The sequence below is a fragment of the Anopheles ziemanni genome, chromosome 2 (genome assembly GCF_943734765.1).
Source record: "Anopheles ziemanni chromosome 2, idAnoZiCoDA_A2_x.2, whole genome shotgun sequence".
Lineage (NCBI taxonomy): Eukaryota > Metazoa > Arthropoda > Insecta > Diptera > Culicidae > Anopheles > Anopheles ziemanni.
This window is the reverse complement of record NC_080705.1, coordinates 93,496,677-93,521,576: the sequence shown is the minus strand read 5'-3', so window position 1 is coordinate 93,521,576 and position 24,900 is coordinate 93,496,677. Positions and strand designations below refer to the sequence as shown.

General features: G+C 46.7%; 3 protein-coding genes across 4 annotated transcripts; 1 reads left to right on the top strand and 2 right to left on the bottom strand.

Annotated features, from left to right (window-relative positions):
- Nucleotides 1–1,572: 1,572 nt before the first annotated feature.
- LOC131281472 (lysophospholipid acyltransferase 6) lies at nt 1,573–20,743 on the bottom strand. The gene is made up of 5 exons (XM_058310805.1): nt 19,558–20,743; nt 3,776–3,999; nt 3,373–3,712; nt 3,175–3,313; nt 1,573–3,113 (listed from the first exon to the last, which is right to left on the bottom strand). The coding sequence occupies exons 1-5, from the start codon at nt 19,654–19,656 to the stop codon at nt 1,786–1,788; spliced, it is 2,130 nt and encodes a 709-aa protein (XP_058166788.1). The 5' UTR covers nt 19,657–20,743; the 3' UTR covers nt 1,573–1,785.
- A 565-nt stretch (nt 20,744–21,308) lies between these two features.
- LOC131281478 (DNA repair protein complementing XP-A cells homolog) lies at nt 21,309–22,323 on the top strand. Its single transcript, XM_058310813.1, has one exon. It carries the CDS (start codon nt 21,363–21,365, stop codon nt 22,188–22,190), a length of 828 nt encoding a protein of 275 aa, XP_058166796.1. The 5' UTR covers nt 21,309–21,362; the 3' UTR covers nt 22,191–22,323.
- On the bottom strand, nt 22,241–24,886 carry LOC131281474 (protein tumorous imaginal discs, mitochondrial-like). 2 transcript variants are annotated; one of them, XM_058310808.1, is made up of 6 exons: nt 24,644–24,886; nt 24,334–24,542; nt 23,642–24,252; nt 23,294–23,573; nt 23,161–23,224; nt 22,241–22,557 (listed from the first exon to the last, which is right to left on the bottom strand). In XM_058310808.1, exons 1-6 carry the CDS (start codon nt 24,852–24,854, stop codon nt 22,400–22,402), a joined length of 1,533 nt encoding a protein of 510 aa, XP_058166791.1. In that variant the 5' UTR covers nt 24,855–24,886; the 3' UTR covers nt 22,241–22,399. The 2 variants fall into 2 exon arrangements, with proteins under 2 accessions (XP_058166791.1, XP_058166790.1); XM_058310807.1 differs by lacking the exon at nt 22,241–22,557 and having other exon boundaries at nt 22,671–23,224.
- Between the last annotated feature and the right edge of the window lie 14 nt (nt 24,887–24,900).

The window sequence follows — 24,900 nt, the reverse complement described above, 5'->3', positions numbered from 1 at the left end:
AACGTTTGTTTGCGCCACCTTCCCTTATCTATGGTAATATGTTTTGTTTGCTTTGTGCCTTTAGTGATCATTTCCTCGTTCTCTTCCTGAGCACCGCTGCGCTCGCCTTTCTTGCAGGAACCTAAACGACCCTACGTTCCCACCTCGATGTGGTAATAGGGTCTACCATACCGCTCCGATGCCGACCTTCCTCTACTAACACGCTTTTCGGTCCATCGTTTATCTAATCATCTAGCCAAAAGGAGGAGGGGGGTAGAAATGTGTTACTGGCCCCCAAATTACACCTTGCCATGATTTGAAATGCATTCGCAGGTTTGTCACAGGTCCATATTCTCCGTTCCTTGGAACGTTCGTCCATCGTCCATGATCGTTCAGTCCTTCAATTAGCTCCTATCTAATATTGTTAGCAATTAATAAACCTGATCTGATCTTGCTCATTCTCCTCATCCTAGCTTCCTATGTCACCAATGGAATCGAGAAAACCACTAGTACTCGTAAACAATAACAACAAAAAAACACAACGAAAGTATAAAAAAACCTCTAGTCATACGTTCCTTTTTTTAAAAAAATCTCAAGTTATGTTTGTAACAACAGGTGAAGTAGACTTTTAGATATTTTTGTGCTGTGCAAGGCCGGGGGGTTTCGTCCTTTAAAAAAATCCTTGGTTTTCTTTCGGCTCCAAGCAATTGACTGCAGGAGACGAAGTAAACTTAGCTAATGGCGAATAACCGAAGGTAAATACCTATCTTAAAAACAAGTGCTCCTTCTCCCATTAACAGGATACAGAGTTCCCGCGACATAAGTCTTAATTTGGAAGCATTGTGATGAAGAAAGTTTGTAACTATTAGCGAGAATTGTTATTTCTTGATTTTTTTTCTATAAAACTAGACAAATGCTACTGAACGAACTGTTTTGTTTAGCGCGCCGACGCTTACGACTTTCGGCAAAAATTGTACCCAAAAGCTTAAATTATATTTGTGCCATCGTATCCGTAACACACGTTGTTTTCATTAGATTATTTATCTCGCTCTCCCTCTCTCTAGTTTCTGGTGGGACTTTACTGGAAGCAACTTAGTGGGATTTTTGAATTAGGGAGTGTTGTTTTTTGCAGTACTTATGCATACACACGACACAAGAACCGATTATAACATATGGGGGGGGGTTCATATAATATAGGTATGTTTCTCAAAAATATATCTCCTTTCGGCTCCATCTCCTCTCCTATTCCTGTCGACCCGAGTTCCATACACGCCTTTTGTTTAGTGCAGCATTCTGGACCGTTTTGCTTTGTGGAGGTATTATTGACAACTTGTTCGCGATGATTCTGGTTACGTTCAATTTTCCTTCAACATTCTTCCCTCCCCATTGGAACTCTGGTTTCTGTTGTCGTTCTCGTTAAACTCGTGCCTTGAGTTTAGGTAGTTTGTGTTTGTACAAAATTTGGCATAAGCAGCAAAATTTACCGCCTCCATCCAGTTACTTTTGGGGGGCGTGTTCGGTCTGATATCGTCGTCTCGGTTGGTGGTAAGGGCAGGAAGAAACTCAACTCCACCGACGAACCGGTGGAGGGTCGGTCGAGATAGAAGACGCTGGATCGGAAGGTGAAGGTGAAAACTAAATGTATCTTTCCCGCGCAAATATGGTAGGCACTCGCTAGTTCCACCAACAGGAAGTCCGTTGACGAGCTCTTTTTTACCCACCTCTCCCCCGCGTTTAGGGAGATACGACGGATTGCCGGGGAGGTACAGTGCAGTGCGGAAGAGTATGTTTTGGTTGGCTGCTTTTTTACTTGGCATGCCCATTGCTGAGAACGGCCGGCAACACGTTGGCCTGTTGGACGGCCGCGTTGAGCGCATCGATTTCCTTCTTGAGGAACGCGCCGCTTGACGAGTTAGTTCCTTCGCCGTCGGTCGCGTTCGCACCGCCACCAACGGCACCGTTTACCTTGCGCGGAATGTACAGCCCACCGATCGGGGACTCGTTCATGCGCATCAGATCGTCCTTCAGCTCGACGAAGCCCGTCACCGTCTTGTCGATAAACTCCTCGATGTTGCGCGTCTCCTGCTCGAGCTTCTCCTTGATGCGTTCCCGGGCGCCCGGCTTGGCCCCGGCCGGCTTGGTGGTGATGGTGGCACTGTTGCTGCTGTTGTTGTTGTCCGCCTCGTCCGGCAGAAAATCGTCAGTCTTTTTGTGGGTGCCGCTCACGCTGGTGGTCAAACAGAACGGGTCCACCACGTGGTGCACCGATTGGGAGCCGATGGACGCAGCAGCGGGGGAGGGCTGCGACGACGAACCATTCAGAATGGGTGGTTCCATCGTTCGGCGTCCGTTCTCGCCACGGTAGCGAAGTGCGGTGCCGGTGGTGACCGGTTCCGGTGTGGGAGTCGCCTGGTACGGTTTGTGGCGTACGGAGGATTCATCGCCGGTCGAGTCGAGCTTAGCGGCCGCGGCGGTGGATGCTTTGCTCGAGCCCGCACCGCGCGGTACGTAGTTCGATAAAATAAATACGGTGATCAAAGCGACTAGATGAAGGCACATAAACACATTCAGGTACATACGAAGACTAGCCTTAAACTCGAGCAGAACGAACGGAAACGTGGCGTAGCCCATGAAGACGCGCGTCACCAGCAGCGTGAGGACGTCGTACAGGGCGCGAGTGCCGGCCGTGCGCTGGAACGCTGGCCGGAAGAGTTTGCGCGCGATCCGGGCCGCCATCACGATGAGGGCACCGGTCGCGAACGTTAGGTAGTAGCCCGGGTAGAATCCGTGCCAGAGGGCGCTCAGGCTGAACGTGAGAACCGTACCGTAGCGCTTCGGGACGCGCTCGAACACGACCATGCGCAGCCAGCGGTTCGTGCCGGCGTTCCACGCGTTAATGCAGTTGCGGAAGTTGGTACCGAACTCGAACTCCAGCACCTGAATGTTGGACAGCATGTCCCAGCGGGGCGTCACGCCGTCCCGCTTGTCGTACCCGTTGAAGCCGAGCCCGGAGTTGTTGCAGATCGCGTCCGCCATCAGCCAGGCGAAGTAGTACTTGAAGCGCACGGCCGTCGTCGCCATCATCATGTACCACAGTGAGTAGAAAAAGCCGGAACTGGCAATAAAGCCGTCATCTAAAAAAAAAGAGGACCCGAATAAACCAGTGCACTTCCGGTGTCGTCGGTGACCACTCACCTTTCATCGTTTTGATCGGGTATATGGTAGCGAACTTTATGAAGATCAACGCGCACACCAAACTGGCGATCACCTTCTTCACGACCGCCTTCACCGGCGATGGTTCGTGGACAATTTCCTTGTCGATGTCGTACTTGGCCTAAAACAAAGGAACGTCAACAAACAAGGAAACTCTTTTTGGCGCTAGAGGAAACTCACATTGGCGACCGTTTGCTTCATGATGTGGCAACCTTCGATGAAGTCGATGTAATCCTTGTAGAACACCAGCGGGCCCGCCATCAGCCCTTGGAAGTGGAGCGTGTAGGAGAAGAACTCGAGCGCGGACGGCAGCTTGCGGATGGCGTGCTGCTGCTGGCTCTGCGTGAGGTCCTTCATTTCGCGCGTGAACCCATCGTGGATGCTGAACGCCAGGCTGGTCACCTTCTGCGTGATGATCATCAGCGGACCGGTGATGTCGAGCGAGTACGACCCATAGTCGTAGTACTGCCGATGCAGGTGGATGCAGGACAGGTAGAACAATGCCACGACCATGACGAGCCTGTGGGGAAGGGGAAGGGCCCTGGGTTTAGCAGCGAACGCGACACACCGAGCAGGTGCTTACCGTTGGACGATCTGTGGGTTTTGTGTGCGGATGACGACATAGCAGGCCGCCGGAAGGCCGGCAATGTGGATCGCCTGCTGGCCGAAGCAGAAGTACCCGAAGAACAGCCCGATCACCAGACCGATCGCGTGCCGCGTGCTGGCGGACACTTTCGACGGGTGCAAGTACGAGCGGAACGTGGACGCGAGGATCAGTGCCAGAAACTGTGTGATGAGGAAGTTTACCTACGATTGCGGGACAAAGAACAAACGGCGGAGCGCCGATCATTAGAGTCGATTGTTTTGTGAATGAAAGAGAACAAACACGAGCTCCAATCGTTCGTAATCGAAATACATTTCAACTAACTGCGCACGTAGTTGAGACAAACAGAAGCGGACGGTCATCGTTTAATCAGCTGTTTTCTGCTCTTGATCACGCCACACAAATCTCGTTCCAAGTGAGTTCTGGAACGAGCCGGTCCGGCTTCAGGTCGATCGCAGGCCAACGAACGAACGACTCAATTCCGCACGACGATAACCCCTCGGGACCAGCCCAGTGTGTTATGCCGACCAGAGGCTTCAGACGATTGGAGTTGTCCGATTGTGGAGAAATGGAGCAAAGAAAAGGAAACTGCATCATTTGCTAACACAAGTCCCAGACGGTTTGCTGCGCAGTTGGGGTCGACAAGTGGACATAATCCGGTTATGTGCTGCTTTAGTTAGGGCCAATTGAACATACCCAGCCCATCGTTGGCTCTGCTGGCAGTTTACTAAGGATATGGGGACAATGTCCGCAAGAAGTTAAGGTGAGGAAACAGATAGATTGTGGCGACGGCTTTCCGTCGGTTTTGGAACAAATTTGAAAAGAATTCAATTGTCGAACGAAGACACTGTTTAACAAAATTTAGGAATAGAATCAAACTACTTTGCAATTCTTCAATGGTGTCTCCGAACGATTTGCTAGAATAGTAAATAAAATAGTTCAGCATACGTATCACTATTAGTAGATGTTCACTAAACCACCGAACATCAGTATAATTAAGGATAATTGAAATGTAATTGATGCGGGATGAATCCTTCCCAAGTGTCGGCCAAAATCCACAAACCAAATTTCGAGCCTTTGGAACAAAACAGTCGCCCCTTCCAACCAGTAGATGCGATAATGTGTGTGTGTGTTTGCACACTGGCACTGGATTACACGGGAATCCGGGTCGTGGTTGGCATACGGTTCCGGATCACTAATGAGGCCGAATATTCACCAACCCCCAAAAGTGTTGGTCACTTTCGAGAAGATAACGTGATGAAAATAACACCCTACAGGGGGAAGGAGGGGGCTGAGTACCGAATTGGGTCAATTGGGTTTCGAGGCGAATGGCCGACACACGATGGCGAGAGACTGTGCTTTCCGATCGGAGAGTGCCAAATTTGAATCAGGTGTCAGGTGTGACCCGGGTTAGAAGAAACGGTTGCCAAGCACTTCCGTCGTACCCGGGGGTCGGACTAAGCTGCCATCGAGCATTAGCAAGTGAACTTAACCTCTTGACCCTTTCCTCAGCCGACCGACAAAAGCGTGTTTCGTTCGTTTTTTCTAATGTTTGCAACACTTAGGAAATTAGGTTGATAAACCTTCGACGATCGTAGGGAATGACACATCCGATTCCGGTGCGGGGATTTGCATAAACAACAAGTCATGCCTCCGGCCCGAGAGGGCTGAGACAGTCGTTGCCGGGTTTAGTCATCATCATTATTTAGAGGGCGGCGTAAATGCAGTGTGTGGCCCATATGGTAAGTTAAAACCAGCTGCACCTCTCGTCTCCTACGGTGGCGTTGTATTGGGTTACATCGTGCGCACTGTGATCGTTATTCAAGCGAACACAACCTTGACCGTGCACCGGTGGGTCGACCAAGGGAACGGAGCCACTGGCAGGACTGGTTTACTCAAGCCAGCCAGCCAGCCACTCAGACAACCAACCAACTTTTAAGACGAGGCAGGGAGACCCGATATGGTACAAATGAAGTGGCCCACAACCGGAGTGAGCGAACAACCTGCACTCGGGTTGGATCCCCGCACGGGTTTTAAGGAGTATATATATATATATTTTTAAAACCGACACAGGGAGGAGAAGGGAGGCCTTGACGGTTCGGTTCGGCGCGAGTGCGCGCGCAAAGCCAGCGGCAGGGCACGTGTTTAAATGCGGGTTTTCTAACTCGCGCCATGCTCACGTAACGCCCAGTTACAGTGACACCTTGAACTCCTCCCTGCTGTTGGCGAAAAATGTTTTTGATTTTTCATCCTCGCCATTTTTCAGAAATTATTTTCATACGTGCATACACAACATGGAAAGTCATTCGATTGCCACGTTCACAGTTCATTAGGGAAGAAATGCATTTCTTCGCCTGTATCCAAGGTCGTGATCGTAGCAAAAAGCGTGATCGTTGCATTCTTTTGAGCCACATGTTTTTTTTGTACTAGGTATACTTCTTTTAGATGACCGAATGGTTTAGGCGTATTCAAACAAATCTATGCTTTTTCATTGGTTCAGTTGATTTCATTTGTTCAGATTGCAAATCTAACATCAGTTCTTGCTAATAAGGAATTTGCAGCTGTTTTCCGGAATATTTATAGATTTTTTTCAAAAGCTGTTCTTGCACTGTATTGAATGTAAAAAAATCGCTAAAGATTAAAACTGCACAACTGCGCACCCTGTTACAACTCGTATTTGCTTCAACTTCAACACACTAGCATATGCATTCGGTAATTTAAACAAACCCTGCTAATCAATCACGTAAAATATAGACTAGTTCGGCAAGAAACAAAAAAAAAAGGAAAACAATCCCATACGAGATCGCATACCTACGGTGGTTCTGAGAGAGATAGGGGGAAAAGAAAGATCAACACGAAAACGTAATCACTTACGTATCTTATTACTCCCAGCTCAGTCAGAAAGCTCCGTACGCGGTCGGCAACGGCACCAACCCACTCCGCTGGTACGTCCACCTCCACCACCTGCTCCATCATGGATAGTTCCTATTTCTTCTACACACACACACACACACACACTCTCTACTCAAAACACTCTTGAACGGGAGCACTTCGTTTTCTTTTGGGGTGGCACTTTCTCAGTGGCAATTTGTTTGCGATTTTTCCATGATCGATTAAGGTTTGCTCTGGAGAGGGGGTCCGTCGGGGTCTGGCCTGGTTGGAAAAGGATGCGATGCTTTGGGTTTGTCTTTCGGGGGGTAGTTCGATTTAAGTAGAAGCTCAAACTATGGGCTCAAGATGAAGGGCAATTTGCAATGTTTTATTTTTTTTTTTGGGAGACGCTCAAAAGTTTGGTAGGAAGCAAGAGATCAGATTATCGCTCCGATCAACAAACAACACCCAAAACAAAATCCTTGCGTAATCGACATCTATCTTAAGGAGATTCTCGCAGAAGCAAGAAAGCGAAAGGGGGATTATTGTGCAAACAGATAAACAGATTGGAATCAAGTTTGTGGACCGATTCGGGTAAGTATTTACAATCCTGTGAAGTTCGAGCCTTATGTTAGGACTATGGTATTCAATACATCGGGATACTCCTATATCACATATACTGAGGACAGAATGCTCGTGTCCGTCCGTATCGACTTTCAGCTTGTGATCTAAAGGAAGTGTGATATGGGATTGAAGAGTTATCTATGCCCTTTTAAGCGACATGAGTAGTTTTTTACTCTCGGGTGACGCTTCAAACCGTCGCAATTAAATATCCATCAAATGATGTATCGCCCGTCGATAGGTTAGACACCAACATTTTCACTGTGAAGCTGTTGGCAGCAATCGAGAATGAGAGTTCACTTTCAGAGTGCGCGGTAGTGCGGAAAAACGCTAAATCCTGCAGTGGAAAAACTATCGGTGACGCGTGATGGAAACGATTCCGATGGAAAGTGGCATAGGCGTTACGGGGGGTTTTTTTTTTGTGGTGGCCCTTAGGCCCATCCACCCCACCCCATTCATCCATTCGACGCATATTATTTCATCCTCTCACCTTGGAAAATGAAGGGAAGGGCGGTAAAAAAAAAGGGGAAGCGACTATATGAACTGCTAAAAACGTCGCTTGTGCTGCAGCGGGAAAGACAGGTGAAACACATTTCCCATTTCACCGTGAATCGACACATGAATCTCTCTATCGAAATCAGCAACATCAACAGCAATATCATCGCCATCATTATCGTCATTGCCGGGAGGCGTGCTTGGCGCAACTCTGGGTGGTGTTTGGAAAAAATGGGGGGGCAGGCAGTGTGTGAACACGACGACGACGACGTGCTCTAAAATATTGCATTTCGGCGGGCAAACGGCGCTAAACACAAACCCCATTTCCGAGGGCAGGCAGGCGCGTGTGTGTATGATTGACGGGAAAATCAAAGCCAAAACTAGAAAACAAAAAATAAAATAATGAAAACCAACCAATGCTATGCCCCGAAACCCCAGGCCAAGACCGAAAAGATGGGGGAAATGTATGGCGTACTGCAGTTTCGCGAGGTTCGCAGTGCTCGAACGAAGAGAAAACCCTTCAACTAAAAAGGGCAAAAGGGTAAACGGCACGCAATGGAAAACCAAAAAAAAAAAAGGAAAAAGGAAACTGCCAAACTGATTTTTCCGACAAGGTCTCAACCTTTTCGAGCGCGCGCAAAATGAGGCCGAAAGTCGCGCGAAAATTCGACTCGCATCGATATATCGAGAGGCAGAATTTTCCTACCAAATTGCATCCCTTCCAACTCGAGGGAGCTGGTGCGTGTCCGGGTGTGTGTGGTTAAGGTCGTTTATGAGTTGGAGGTGCTTTTTAAATCCTAGAAACTTTGCCCCACAATAAAGCCATATGAATCAATAAAAGTGTGTGCAAGTTGTTCGGAACGGAACGGCTGGTTTGAATTGTGTAACACGTAACGATTAGATTCGAGTAGGCGTTTCTTGACTGCGTTTTAAAGGTGCAATTTTTGATCAACGCAGCAGGCTAGATTAAGTTTTCCCGGTTTCGTAGAGCTCCTGCGATTGAATTTAAGGAAACTAAGAGCGATAGTTTCGAGGCCGTATCGAACAAAATACAAGTTTTTAAATAAGTCCAGACAAACGATAAAAACATTCGCTATTCTCCTTGCTACCATTAAGATCATCAAGTACAATAGTAGATAGTCCAGCATCGTGAAGACCAAAAAGCAATGTTGATCTTAACGCTGTCCTAACCGGGTTGTTTCATTCAGCAAGAGAAAACCTAATGGAAAAGGGAAAAGGGTCTTTTGGTGTTGCTTTCGAAATAAAACTGAGATAATACATATTAAATGTGCATGTTAAATAATTTCACACCGAACACTTGTGTACCGGATCGATTTCGATGGAGACAACCGGCATCGATTTCATGATATTATTTTATGCAAAGGACATTCGCTTCGTTCGATTTGCGACGTTTTTCTGGTGATCTTTGCGGAAAAAAAGGCACCGCTTTTGGTGGCTCCCATTTCCTTAAATAAGTTTCAAAATGGTTTGAAGTAAAGAACTGTGTTCCACAAACATCAGTTATCATCACGATACAGCTCGCGCGATTGGCTCGATTGGCCTTTGCGAGCGAATTGGGAGCTTATCACATCACACAAATGGCCACGGACTGTAGGGTTGATGAACACGCCACTAAACATGCAGACCAGCAGCAACCGTGTTTTGGTAGGATGTTTATTAACTTTTCCCCAATCTAATCGTGACAACTTTATCGTTCCATTGATAGGCCAAAAAATAAGCCTCCGATCAAACACCTGAAGAAAAAAAAAGAAGTCACAAACCACCTCGAAAGTGGAAGGAATGGCCGACCGTAGTTCACACGTCCTATCCATCTGTTGAACGTACGAAAAACACGACGCATTTTTGGACTTCAAGTCGATAGAACTCCTCGCCATTTTCGGGGCGCCAAATGGAAATAGCCTTCGGAAGGACTTTGTTGCCTTTTTCTCGGCTCCTGCCTGTGCGTGCAGAAGCTAAACGGAACCCGGGGATGGGTTCGAAAGGCAAGAGGTTTTCCTCTGTTTTTTTGCAGACGAAGAGGAACCGAGAAAGAGATTGGATTACACATTTCCCGCGCAATGAGTGGTACGTGGCTTTTGTGCTAAAATATTTAGCCTATCACAATTTTGCTCACGAGCGTGCGAATTGCGAATGCGGGAAACATCGCTTTTGTCCATATTTCGAGAGGCCCGTAGATAACCGTAGACGGGAAATGGGAAGGATAGGTCATATCAACAAACACATCAACAGTTTACATCTTGCTCGATATCCATCATTCCCAAATTCCCACAGCACATTCGACATCACAGCCCGAAAGTCAGCCTTTGGGGCTATTTGATTTTGATTAAATGTTGCCTCGTCCTCCAGCTCCACCATCTCCCATCTTTCGCCATCTAAATAGACATTATCATTTGTTTTTTGTCTTGTTGTTTTGTTAGGTTCCCGAGCGTTCGAGCGATTATGGCTCTCGACGCTATGAATATACGATTTTAATTTGACCATATCGTACACCACCACGCAAAGGGACCGCATGTTAATGTTTATTTTGTTTTAATTTACATTTCGACGGTCCCATTTTCCCTCCGAAGCGGGCCCATTCCCATCTTTGACCCAAATTTGTTTGTGATTCAGTGTTCAGTTTGGGTTTGTTGTGCTTTGTCCCACCCCCCCGGTGGTAGATACTTTTGTTCCCCACGAACACGTGCTCAAAATGGAAAAATCTCGTTGTGAATTGATATAGAAAATGTATCGGTGGTGTTTTGGTTTTTGTTTTTGTTTTTTTTTGGGTTGCCATTTTCATCCTTTGCTTGTTAATCGGGCAGTCGTGTCGAGTGGAAAGGTTATATCAGTTCACCATCCGGTACGGATAGTAGACGAAACAACGATTAAGCTGCCAGAGGTCAGGGATCTCGGCTTTTCGCATGACATGACAGAGCAAATGCCCTTGGGTTTTCCTCTCCCCTTCTCCACAATTTTCGGGTGTCACAAATAATGACATGTTGCTCCATTTCCTCCGAACAAATTACTGGCATGCGAAAGCCCTCGCGGGGGGAAAGCCATTGTGTTTCGATTTTCTTCGGCGAGGAGAATTAATTAGCCTTCTAAATCGTTTTCTTCAGCTCGTCGGCAACAGAGCTAAGCAATGTAATCTCGTTGGTTTTTAGCCAGCGCTAGCGAAAAGGTCAAAGCATAAGCGAAAGGGATGCGATGTCGTAGACGGGATTTTTGGAGCTAATCCGTCGACTCCAACTCCGAGCGAAAATAAATCACACAGGGAAATGGCAAGAGTAAAATTTGAGGTTCCACGGACCACTTCACGTTTGTGGCGTTTGCGTTTTTCCACTTCTGGCTTTATCAACAGCCAGTCCGACGTGTCATGTGTTGTGGAAAGACTTTCCCATTCGCTGCACGCCTTACGACCTACGCACTTTTTCTCGGTGCCCTTTTCTTCCGAAGGTTCTTGACTGCCCTGGCTGACCCTCGCGCGACGACCCTGGAGTTGGGGGTTTTCCACTTGTGGTGGACGAAATTTTGTGCTACTTTTCCTTCAGACAACGCCCGCGGCAAACAACATTGCACACGTAGTGGAAAAGTGTTGACTTTCCCGGGACCGAGTGTGAGTGTTGTCACCGTCGTGCTTCGGGAGTTGCACTTCGGCGGATGATGTTGTTACGACTTGCCATCAAACCGAGACACCGATCCAACCACGTACGGGACTCTACACACACACACACGTTCAGCCAGGAGATGTAGACGATGGGACGTAATAAATGCAATAATGAAGATTAATCCTGTGACCACATTTTCCAACACGTGTTGATTATTTGCTCATATCGCCAGGATATTCGACGGGGTCAGAAAGGAGTCAAAGCAAACGACTTTTCGAAATGGAAGTCAGCATCTGAAGACTCTTTTTTTTCGTGAATCACCTCCCGGGTTTCCGAGGTTCTGTGCTGACCCCCTCGACGTTGGGTTTAGAGTGTACTCATCGAGGCAGATTCAGTGAAGAAAGTCGGAACATGTAAGTTCGAAATGAGCCTAACTAAACAAGTCAAAGTTAGTTCTTTAGAATAAGTAATCATCTAGAGCTCGGTCGTAGAACTAACCCAACTTATAGCCTGACTCCTTTAACCTCGCTGGTAAAGGTGCGCAAAACCACCTGAACAATCGTCCCACCCTCATGCAAATCGATTGACCTATTTAGAAGTCGATAATCCAGTCTCCCCCTTTTGCCAACTGCGCCACCGTTTTCCGAGAGTCAGGTCGATGGAAATGTTATTCGTTTGAATAGCGCAGAAGAAGGTGACAGAGTGAAATGATTTTACTTTAAGTGATGTATCTTTAGTGACTCACAAGTTTAAAGACTCATTCTGTACTGAGTGGAACCTCATCAAGTCACTTCTTTGGTTAGTTAATAAGCTCCAGCCACACTTTAAGTGACACCGAAAGAGAATCAGGAGGAAGAATTTTGAAATTGGGTTTTTTTCTGTGTCGTCTTCATTCTTCATTCCTACTCGAGAGCAAAAGTGCCATTAATTCATTCGTTCCGTTAGACCCATCCATCTTGAGAGGACATCGGGCTAGAAGAGCCCATCAACAGATTTTGCTGCCTTGTGCCAGCATTTAATCGGGTGACATTGATGAGGTTGAGGTTGATGTTGAAGGTTAAGTAACACGGCCGACGAGAGTGGCAAGAGTCAGCGCGCCAGCGTTCTCCAATTCTCGACAGATTTTCGGGGACAGAAATGAAACGAACGAACGAACGAATGAATTGGATTATATCACATTGTGCCGGGGAAAGGAGGTGGAAGTGGGGTTCATCCGTGCGGATCGACTAAATGTAACATTTTTCTCATCGAGAGCTAGAACTGAGGGGTTTCATTTTGATACGATATTGCCGATGAAGGCGAGGACGCGAAAAGGAAGCGATAGCGCTTGGACGTTTTCCCTTTTCTACGACTAGCCTAGTATTAGGAGTCGCTTCTTCCCCGCTGGCCTTGGTTGGCCCGATATTGCGTTCTTGTTTTCATTCGCCGGAAGTGCCGCCAGCCAGCAACAAGGATTAGCATTTCCCCGTTTTTCCCACCCCTCACCGTCACACCGTGGAATTCTTTTCTCGAGGAATTTTATGTAGCTCATTGTCTGGGGCGCTGGGAGGAAATGACAAAGTGCCTAGGCGAGACATCAACCAGCTCCCCCCTCCTTTCCAACCTCCCTCCCACCGAGTGCTGGAAGCCAAAGGCTTTTTTTCGGGGCGCTTCTGGCCATAAAGTGTTCAACTAGTATTTCCGTTGGTATGGACGACTAAAATAACAACAACAAAAAAAGGGAAAAGAAAAAGGAAAACAGAGTCGGATGGCGTCATCGAACCCCCGTATACACTATTTCTGTGGAAAAAAAAGTGAGCGAAAGAAAAGCGACATACAGCAGACGGAGAGTGTTTTGAATGGGCAGCACGGGGGGGACCAGAGAACTGATTCAACATTTTTCCTTGTCATTCAAGCAACTGCAGTTTTGTCGTATTTACCAAACGAAGAAGGAAAAAGAACACGGTACACTAATCGATCAAAACGATGTTTGCCATTTCCAATTTCGTGTACTCTGCGATGAGAAGAGCGGAGGAGGAAAACTCCATCCTACCAAACCACCACCCACCCACCCACCAACAAACACACACAGGAAGGGCCAAAGGCAATAGAGTTGATGCCCACATCCTGTTCGGCGTTGTTCGACGGCAAGGATGTGAAGCGATTTTGGGACGAGAGTCGAGGAGGCTTATCTATTCCTCCCGGTCAGGCTAGACATGGTGATTAGGTCCGGGCTAAATGGCATTGATTGAAGGAGAAATAGGCCGGGCTCTTTGTTTGGGTATCGGGAGGCGTAGCATTCCGGCGCGCAGTCGTCGGCCGATGTGGCTTCTCAGTAGCCGACTTTAGATTACACCCGATAAGGCGTGTTTGTTAATTATTTATGGTGCCGAGGGATTTCTTGCTCGTTCGAGGTCTTACCACCCCAGCAGCAAGATATTGGGTTTACGATAACTGACTTTTAGCAGCAGAAGAGTGAACTTTCGTCAGTCAGGCGATTCATACACTTATCGTTTTTTATCTGTATTATAAATTGTTGTATTAGGTGTATTTTTTTAAGTTTTAGTGAAAGACAACCCAGAATAAACCGAAATCGATGTCTTTGGGACCCTAGAAACTAGGGAACCGGATGCATATCTACCGTTTAAATAGTGCATCAATTGGTGATGTAAACACTCCACTGCAACTTCGCACAATAGAGTTTGATTTGTTCGGTGTATCGGTGCAATTGTTGAAGAGCTGCGTAAATAAAAATGGCACGGAAGATACGACTCATGATATCTATTGGAGTCAATCACTGATCAAACGCAATTGCCCCTATCAACTTTCATGAAGGTTTTATATACCTATTTGCAAAGAATATGCCACTTTTGTGTGTTTGCCTTATATTACCACCCAATCGAGGAAGCACGCCATTCTATTGCCAACCCTTCGTGCGGCAGAGGTTCAACCCCAATTTGCCACTTGCACTATCAACAACGAAACACTTTCGAGTTTCGCGTGTCGCGAAGGTGATTTTCCAGAACTCCACAAACCGAGCGATACTCCGGTGGTTTTTCCGTTGCACACAGCCGTTTTTCCACCGGAAGCCGGGGAGGGGTGGCAAAAGCTTTACGCAAGCAGCATTCCAGCGACCTGGCGTAAGAGCAGCATGTGACATTGATGACATCGGGCGAACCCTTGTCTTGGCCGTTAGGCGGCGCGTGAGTGTTTTAGTGTGCATGATGTCATCGATTATAAATTACGCCGCCTTCGCGCGTGAATCCGCGTTGACTTTTTCGGAACGCCAGCAAGCAAGTCCCAACCCAAAATGGCGTACTTGAGAGTGAGTGAGTTGTGAAGGTTCCTTAGTTTGCCATGAAATGGTTGGTATTGAGATGGAAGAAAAATGTTCCAGTCTTTTTCACCATCCCTTGCCTCATCAACATGTAGGTTGAATAAATCACATAGTAACAAAACTACCTTATTTGGGTAGCATTCAAGCAACGTAACTATTTTCCCACCCTCTCTTCTAATTTTACAAGAGACCACTTTCTTCCTTGAGCCGGAGATGAGATTGAAAGTACTGAAAAAGAACTGCACCATAATCAATTGCTTTTGGACGTTCAAAGAAAGTAATAAAAGCCTTTGTTGCCATTGCCATTCCACATCGCATCGCATTTATCTCACTTCACCGATCGCGAAATAGAACCCTATATCAACAGGTGGCCACCGTTTGGCGAAATATTTGGATACTTGTATGACATCGACGTTGGACACTACCGAGGAAACCGAAATCGTTTTCGGACGCAACACTACCTCCCGGACTACTAACGTCTTCGACTTCGACGCAAACACTAAACGCTTTGCCTGAGGTTCACACGCCGCGTTCACCTTAACCACACCCCTCTCTCTCTCTCTCACACTCTTTGGTGGAATCGTTCGCTTACTGAATCACAACCAACCTAAACCAATACACAATGCATCGACTGCCAGCTCCACACTCCACGCGACGCACATGGCCACACACGCGACAACAACACAACAACAACATTGGTCCGCGTTTGTTTTGGAGGATTTCGCTGGATTGTAAAAAAACTAAGAGTAAGAAGGAAACAACAACAAAAACATCGCGGGCAGGCACGCACACACCTTCTCCTCTTTGCGCCATTCGATAGTATACCGCGAGTTTACTTACGTCCGGCGGCTCGACGCTTTGCCGCTTTCAATGCTAACAGTGTTTTTCGACCCAAAACCCGCTCGCCAACCGACAAAAGAGGAAAATTGTTAGAGGAGGTAGTAGGCTATATTTTTGAGACGATTCGTCACACGACTCCTATGATTCAAAGTGAACCATTTTAAATCTGGTTCAACAAATCCAATTCGATTCACTTTAAAGAGTTCTCAAGTTCAAATTGAATGATAACAAAATTAAAAAGCGATTAGAAAACATCGTTGCCTGGTGGGAAAGGTGTTTGGGAGGGGGGTTTAGGCTCTGCCAGTTACCCGCTGACCCACTAGTGCATGAAGGTAGTGGTGGCACACCCATGGGCCCGGCGGGCCGGTATGACATACTCCCTTCCCTTACTCCCTGTGCGAGCCACGGCCAAAACCGAGGTTTCATTTGGGATTAAACTGGATTTAGCGGTTCGATTTTAGGGTCGGCTGCGGGGGGAATGGTTTCCCACGGGAGGAGCTCCTCTGGTGCACCCTTTCATTACCTTTGACGCTCTCTCAACCCCCTCCCCCCCAACACACAATCGACGTGGTGCTGAGGGTGACTTCATCATCGTTGCAAAAAGAAAACAAATGAAATAAAACTTAGTCATCAGGGAGCGATTTGAATGCAGTAAAAAAAGTATAAATAAACGGATTGTTTTACTTCGGCTTTGATTTCATCAGGCGGACGGAAGAAAATAAAAATAAAAATTCTACTCTGCCACTCACGGGTTGGCGTGAAGGACGATAATTTGAACTATCGTGTTAATGGTGATACGAATGCTAATTTGTGTCGTAAGCTAAAGTACAAACATGCGAAACATGCCTTTTTTCGGTTGGTGTAACATAAAAACATACCATCAGGGTTGGAAGAATGGTTTTAAAATTAAATTAAAACTCAGTGTCTTTTAAAAATGATGAAGGTCAATCGAGTCGTCAAAGTGAGTGGAGTAATTAAAACAGGATATTTAATTAAACTCAAACCCAAAAACACTTATGAAACTTAAAAAAACAACGTCAGAACGATTAACGCAAACAACTCGTTTATGGTAACGCTTGATGGATGACCTGACGAGAAAACGTTACATTTTACATGAGGGTATTGCATGTGCTGCTGCCTAGAACAACCTCAACGGCTCGAATGGCATCCAAGCCCCGAAGACCCAAGACTATCAGGCACAAGGACGGGGTTAAGATCACGCCACCAGCGATCGTAAATTCCTTCTTCGCGCGAAGCACCTAAGGAAAAAAGACACAAGACCAACAAAGCCACGTCCAAATCATCATCCCCCTTGTTTTTGCTTCAATGCGCTCGCGTATGCATACGACCCCCCTTTGGCGTGCTGGCGGCTTGAAGCTGAAGTTTTGTACCAGTGTTTTTTTTCTGCTTCTTGTGGTGTTTGTGCAACCATTTACCAGCGACATTGAGATAGACCGCCACACCGCGTGGCGTGGCTTAAGCAAATCAAAAGCGCAGCGAAGGTGATTCTTCAGTGGAAGGAAAACGGTGGCTGGTGGAAAGCGCCGCCGGAAAGTGTGGAAACTCTTCAATGAAGGTGAACCTTCCTCGATCTGTTATTTTTAATTCAATGCCACCGACCCCCAAAACGCGGACGGGGATGTCGCCACCGGGGGATTGTATTGGGGCGCTGAATTAACGGGAAAGTGGCAATGACAAATATGAAGCACAGAGCAGAACTGTGGAGACGCTGTGCAGAATTTCTCGCTAAAAACGGGTGGATGGATGCTAGCCCTAACACAAATTGTGGATGATAATGATGACGGTTCAAAGCCGGCATTCGCGAACCACGTGAACAAACCGTTGACGTGCGTTTAATCTACTCCAAAGTGCGGTGACGAAGTAAAATTAGTCTTTTGACAAAACAACCAACTATGTTCCACAATGGACGGATTCCACACCACGAGACAAATGGAAGCCAAATATCTGCAAAAACTAAAGCTACTAGATGTAGCTCTCTTGGGAGTATAGACCACTAGATGGACTATTTTTCTTTTGACAATCAGATTATACGCCTGTTTCTTTCTGTCACCGAAACACCGATGACATAAGACCAGGACCAAAGAAAAAGTTAACAACGTCCTCTTGCACGGGTTTAGCCAAAAAGGAAGTATGAATTCGAAAGTAGTTTTCTCGTCAGCGCTCAAAGGTCAATATGCTAAAATATAAAATACGTTACACAACGTTGTCCCTCCTAACTCGGACAGTGTCACATAAATATGCTTTGGAGTTGCTGGTTTCAAAGACTCCTTTCTGAGGAAAGTGCGATTTGCAACACTTTCGAAGTGAAAACTAACTAATTTGTTAGACCTTTATCCATGTTCACACTCGTTCACAATTGCATCCGTTATTCAGAGCAATCAATCATCGATTGGCCACGCAAGTATTTCTATTGTACCATTTATGGAATGCAAAACAATTACTATTCTATCCTTATTGGTAGATAATTTTCCCTGTCCTTAATGATGACGGCTCGATCCAACGGTTTTAATTAAAATGAAGAAGAAAATGGAAAGTCTAACCATTTTGTTTCACGGTCTACATTCACAACATATCTCTTTCTTAACCGTTAACATGAAGACAGGGCTTGCAGTGTCGAGGACGCATTGCAGAGGTGGTAAAAAGCGTTGGAGTGCCGACTTTTCCTTCAAGGACAAAGTAAAAGCGACAAAACGACGTTCGATAGCGCTGGATGCGAAGAAAACGATGAATGATGAATGAGTGATGGTGGCTTTTCGGACGAAAAAGTCAACACCCCTCGAGAGGTCCCTATACTTGGTAGTGTTTGGTGCAAAAAACGTGGGAGCTGCTGGAAGAAGCTTATACTGCAGCACGAGGCGACCGGTTCGTGGTATTCCAAGGCGCGCGTGCTGGATCTTAGCTCGATGCATACATTAATGTTTTTTTTACCAAGAAGATGGTTCTGCGGTTAATTTGCGAAAATACTGACAGGAACGTCTGAGACGGCTCTAGTATGATTGCCATTTTTTACGGCTAACTTTATCAGTAACATACGACGTTTTGACAGCAACGGTTGTTGTTATCAATGCCCCAAAAGAATCGTAGCCATAACTCCAGTGCTTATCTGGAGGTCAGGAAAATGAAATGTACGTCGTTATTCCGCAACACCCCTCCTCTCATTGCCCTCACAAGAATCTTCCCAAAGATTATTAACTTATCAGCGATAAATATAGATGAATTTATGACATTTGCTATGGAGGTTTAGTATTGTTTTTTTTCTTCCTACTTTTCGTTTGCCAAACGCTGAATCATTTATCGTGGAGCAAAAAATTAAAGTACCGAGCAATTGCCGACACCGTTACATATTGGGTGATAAAGCAAATGGCGCATTGTGGAGATGTTTACAACCGGCCTAGAGCAATCGAGAAAGAAGATGTCATGCATGATGTGTGAAAAATCATCAATTGACATCTTTATTCATCACCCTTCGACGAACCATTTTTTTGTTGCTGCTTTGTAATGGGCTCTGCACCCTTTCAAAGACGAATAAAAAGGCTAAATAAATAGTACAAGTTGGCAGAAGATATCAGTATAACTTGAAACAGTCATCTTCTGAAGAAAAAAGAAAGATGATAAACGGGAGATCCAGTTCACTGGGGAAAACCTGCGACACACAAAATTGTTCACCCAACCAAAGTTTTACGTTCTTAAAGAAAAGATGACCGACAAGGGTGATATTTTGAACTGACCATTTCTGCGCATTTTGCATACATTTGACGAAAATACTATCCATTTTCTGTAACGTAGCATCGCTCCCATTTCCGAGGAATTATAAACCGGCTTTTGTTGGTCGGATGCTGCTGCCATCCTGTTATGAGAAATCAAGTAACTATCCCTACTTTGACATCGGTGAGAATTGTCCTGCTTTTTCCGTCCCGATGACACACCCACGCAATTGGAGCCGGATTGTGTCCCGGAATGTAGTGTGAACTGTGCCCATATATACTCACCAAATCCACCGACAAACCGCACATGTCGGCCAGCCAGGTAAACACACGGCTCCCGTCGTAGTAGGCGTTCGCCCCGATGATGGTGGCTAGTTGTTGCATCTTGTTGTGGAAATAGCGGTCAGTTTTCTTCGCCTTTTTCCCTTTTCTTCGCTCGCTAGCAGCCGACGGCGGGTCTAGTAGTTGAGCTAATCTACACTTTGCTTTGTGAGCTGGGGAGCACTACGCTCGGAACGGGATGCTTTACTACTTTATCGCACGCAGAACGCGCGTGGTCGTCCAATTTGACGGTCGGGGGGTTTCACAAACACGGATCGGACGATTTCCGATGACACCAGTCGTGGCTGCCGTCCCCGTTTCCCCGGGCAGCACACCTCGCCCTCGTCTAGCGACTGCAAAGAACTGATCTCGCGAGCCAAGCGCAACTCGCTCTATATTGCACGGATTCTTGTTTCTTTTTTTCTCCCTCTCTCTCTCTCTTCCGAACGAACAGGTAGGTAAACGGCCCCCGCGGGACTCCGCGGTTACTCGAGGACAACAATGGCGAGACTCGAACGGTGTGTGGCACCCGTATCGGATATGTGATTGCTTCCCGACCGACGAGATAGCGACGATTAGATGGAACCGCGGTTTTTTATATAACGCATTGCAAACACAGGATTATTGTGGCACAGCTTTCTCATCCTTTTGCTCTCCTCCGTGCACGGTCAAATACACAAGCACACAAACACACACGCCCGCGATTCGCGTCTGACAAGGGGGAGACGGAGCTCCCCTTTTTCTTCGATCGACCACCAGCAGAATAAAGCGAAATGGTACGGTCGGGTGTTCAATAAAAGATGGTTGAAAGAAGTGAACACGACCCGCGGAATACGTGCTTTTTTCCTACTGACGGAACCACCTACACATCACAATAATTGTATCGCTCTCTTTGTCACCCGCGTTGACACAGGCCGTGTCTCGGTAAAGACAAGATGCTGTGCGCTATAGCACGCACGCACAGGGTGGAAGAAAGTAATTTATTGCTATTGCCTTTGCTGGCGGAACACTTCGCGACACGAACTGACACGTAAAAGAAAGAAGACGGGCACACACAATACCGGAATCTCTTGGTCGAAGGCGGCCGATGCCGAATACCGGGACAACGAGGACACGCCGCTGTCCACAGCTTTTTGCAACCGTCCGGTTACACTGCTTCTCGCAAACTGATCGGCAAAAACAAAACGTGCGGACTGTCAGTGGTGTTGACTAGAGATGCAATGTTCGGAGCGGCGCGATTTATTTCCGCAGGGAGGTGTCCAATGCGATCGGAATTTTAGAATGGTTAGTTATTGTTGGTATAAAAAACTTATTGAAATAAAATATAAGACAGAAAAACGTAAGCGTTTGAAGAATCTAAATAGTAGTTACCATCACTTTTGACTCCGAGCCCAGAGTTAACGAAGAGCATCGCTCCTTTGACGAATCTCAGTATCATCCCATCACTTATAGAATGACAGCTACATATTTACCTTATGACCAAGGCAGCTTCAAATACCAACTGCCGTAAGCCGAAACAGCCATTAATTTGTAAATAACTTTTTAGTTACTTGTGCAATTTCCACCATTGACCTCTCAAATGAAAGGAGTTTTCAAACTTCACAACATTGTAGAAAACAATATCTTCCAATTCATTGTGATTTTTTGAGAAAATCAACAAAGAAAGAGCTGAGCTCCACTAGAACGGGACAGAGAAACCTTGATCTGCTGTTCAAGTAAAAATTGTATCATTTGGCGTAAACAAAATTGGAGATTATTCTACAATAAACATGAGTGATGTACCGAGCAAGTCAACGAAAACGCAAGATTTAAGCGACTACCAGCGGCATCGCATTGAAGAAAATCGTCAGAAAGCAATCAGCCTACGGCAGGCTCGTCTTTTGACCCATCCGTACAATGCCGACAAGAAGCAGGAAACGGCAGTCTCGGTAAACAACGTTATAAAGGTGTCAGGCACGAAGTACGTCGACAGTGGCGGTGGATTTCTGATCGAACAGAGAACCCATCCGACCGAGGAGGTGCCAGAAGAAGAACCGACGCCGGAATCTGATGCAGTTCCAGTTCCCATCGAGTACGAGGAATGCCTTGAATGTGGTGACCGGTTTGCCGACTCGTATTTGCTGAACACGTTCGAGTATGCTGTATGCGATGCATGCCGGGACCCGGATGGACAGCATTCGCTCATCACGCGCACCGAAGCAAAACAGGAGTACCTGCTGAAGGACTGCGATTTGGACCGCAGGGAGCCAGCGTTGAAATACATTAGCCGCAAGAACCCCCACAACGTGCGCTGGGGAGAAATGAAGCTGTACCTTCACCTGCAGATCGAAAAACGTGCCCTCGAAGTGTGGGGCTCCGAGGAGAACCTAATGCGTGAGAAGGAACAGCGCGAGGAAAAGCGTGAAGTGGCGAAGGTAAAAAAGTACAACAAACGCTTGAAGGTACTTCGGATGGACGTGCGAAGCAGTCTGTACGACAAAACGGTCCAAGCACATGTGCATTCATATGGCGAGTCGGAGGTCTACAATGAGGCTGATGATACGTACACGAGAACCTGCGAAGAATGTGGTCACACAGAAACTTATGAGAAAATGTAACACTCTAAGAGCATCCTGCACGTTTACAAATTCTACCCATAAGTGTCCAATTGTTTTTAATGTATTTCTCGTGTCTCTTCTATACATTTTGCAATTATCATAAAACAGATAATTAAAGCACCGTTCAAAATAACCTAGTGTACGGACTTATTCGTTTACCGAAACGGAATTGAATGACAAGCAGGGAATTCCATTAAATTCGCCTTTCTCTAGTTGCTGCTGCGTGTCTTAGCTGCTTCGGCTTCTTCCTTCGATTTGGGAGTATCACTTTCCGTACTACTAGCCGTGGGAAGAGGTTTACGATCTTTTAGAGCCTCTCGCACAATATCCGTCAGCTCCTGTGGTTCCGCGTAGCAAACCTTTCCACCTAGAAAGACATTATCGAGAGGGTCAATTCAACGGGACAATTTCGAACTAGTTTCTTTAAATGGACACCGATCGTTGCGAGGATAAAACGAAAAAAACGATTGTTAAGGGTGTTTTTGGTATTGTATGCATAAGATAGCATTCAATTTATTGGTATTTTGTTCGCTTTTGATTCTTTCTCTCAACTGTCTCTTCGAGAGAAATGTTTTTTATCTTTATCACCAATCACCACCTTAACAATCGCTGTGAGCACTCCGTTAGGCCTCGTCAAAAGGACTATTCACATCTTTGAAGCCACCCCGAGCGTGCCGTTGCCGTTCTAGGGCTTCTTCCCGTTCCCGTTCGTATCGTGCGTTCATCTGGTTGTGACTGTAGTACACAAACCATCCCGCAACGAGCAATGCTCCGATGGCGTAGTAAAACCGCGAGTCAAGTCGTTCCTTGCGGTAACTGTGCGTTTCGGTTTCGTCATGCGGACTATACTTATTGTCTTCGTCGCGGGAACCTTGGGTGTATTTGTCGGACACGTTTGATGTGGACCACGATGACGAGGTGGAGGAGGATGAAGACGAGTTTGAGTTGGTGGAGGACGAACTCGACTTACCGTCAGTTTTGAATGTTACACCCATGATTTGACCCGGCGTGTCATCTTCCAGCTCAGCGTAAGCCTAAAATAGTAATGCGAGATAGTTAGTCTCAAGCGCTGGCTTCATTCCTTCGACATGATGTAGTCGTACCTGAATCAGTGCCTTCTGTTTCGGTGTTAGCTTTGTTGGAATTTGAATTTTCAGATGCACGTAGTGATTGCCACTGCCATAGCTGTTCACACGCTTTAAACCCTTTCCAGTGAGTGTTATTCGCGTGTGCGACGATGTACCCGGTACAATCTGTATCGTCTGATCCTCGTACACTCCTTGGACACGTATCGTTCCACCGAGTATCGCTTGCGACAATGAAATATTCGCATCCGTATGCACATCAGCGCCATCCCGACGGAAATAACGACTTTTCTCCACCCTACAATGGCGTTAAAAGTAATCGTTCAAATAAAGATTCGAAGGGTTTACATATTTGCATTGACAAACCTAAATGTGATGAAAATTTCTTTGCTTCCAACGTTCATGCGTACGGTTTGGCCATCCTCGATGCCTGCCGGAACCGGTACGGTCACTCGCTTTCTCTGCACGGTTTGTCCTTTACCGCCACACTCCAGGCACGGGTACTTAATGTACATCCGTGTGCCTTGACAGTAGCGACACGTCGAACGCATCACAAACGGCCCGGTGGAGATCGTTTCCATACCCGTCCCATTGCAGTACTGGCATTTGCCGGGCTTGGTGCCCGGTTCACACCGTGATCCGGTACACTTTGGGCACGTGTCGACCACGTTTACATCGATATCCTTGTTCACGCCGCGAGCCGCTTGCGCAAAGGTTAGATTCATCATGACCTCTTGTGCCCCGCCGAAACCAAACTTGGAATCACTGAAATCGTCAAAACCGGTCTGAAAACCGCCATCGCCGAATATCTTCCGGAACAGCTCCTCCGGATCGATCGTCGAACGGAACTGCCAGTTCTGTGAGAATCCTTGAGGTCCTGCCCCGCCAGGACTCGGCCCAGTACCGTTGCGACCCATCTGTTCCGATGTCTGCCCGAAGGTGTCATATTCGCGACGCTTTGTTTCATCGCTTAGAACCTACAATAAAGGAATCGTCAGCTATAATTCGGTTTTATTATGTAATAAAGATCATTTTTAAGGTGATAGCGATTGGGGTACCTCGTAAGCTTCAGAAACTTCCTGAAATTTCTTCCCGGCGTTCGGATCTTCCTTGTTCGTGTCGGGGTGGTATTTCTTCGCCAGCTGGTAATACGCCTTTTTGATTTCTTTCGGCGACGCGTTTTTTGTCACACCGAGCGTGCTGTAGTAGTCCTTTTTGAGCAGAATGTTCGAGGTATAAAACGAGCGCGTGCTTTGCAATGAGTGGCCTGTAATAGCGTCAAAACAAACAACGAGGTTTCATGACATGATTTCGGGATGTGATATGAGAAAAGCGACATGATGTAATAACCATGCAATCAACACTCACTACTGGAAACCGTCGGCCAATGCTGGTGACGGTCGGTGACCGGCGGTGTGAACAACCGTCTACCGAAGGACTGCTGGCTCGTGACGACACAGCTGCAAATACTCGCCGCGCTGATGGTCTGCCCGATTCCAGTTGGCCGTCCTTGCAGCCGGCCACCCAGAAATCCGATACCTTTCGGTGAGAAAATCTGGAAAAGTCCCCGCGAAGTCATTTTCCCGGAGGACCGTAAATTTCCACACTTTCGAGGCGAACTTGCA

Excerpts from the sequence above, each read along its gene's own strand:
- LOC131281472 (XM_058310805.1), bottom strand. The coding sequence starts at position 19,656 with ATGCAACAACTAGCCACCATCATCGGGGCGAACGCCTACTACGACGGG. Across the intron at positions 4,000-19,557 it reads GCGGTTTGTCGGTGGATTTG|GTAAACTTCCTCATCACACA; the intron begins GTGAGTATATAT and ends CCGCAATCGTAG. Across the intron at positions 3,713-3,775 it reads AACCCACAGATCGTCCAACG|GCTCGTCATGGTCGTGGCAT; the intron begins GTAAGCACCTGC and ends CCTTCCCCACAG.
- LOC131281478 (XM_058310813.1), top strand. The coding sequence starts at position 21,363 with ATGAGTGATGTACCGAGCAAGTCAACGAAAACGCAAGATTTAAGCGAC.
- LOC131281474 (XM_058310807.1), bottom strand. The coding sequence starts at position 24,854 with ATGACTTCGCGGGGACTTTTCCAGATTTTCTCACCGAAAGGTATCGGA. Across the intron at positions 24,253-24,333 it reads AAGTTTCTGAAGCTTACGAG|GTTCTAAGCGATGAAACAAA; the intron begins GTACCCCAATCG and ends CCTTTATTGTAG. Across the intron at positions 23,574-23,641 it reads GAAATTTTCATCACATTTAG|GGTGGAGAAAAGTCGTTATT; the intron begins GTTTGTCAATGC and ends ACGCCATTGTAG.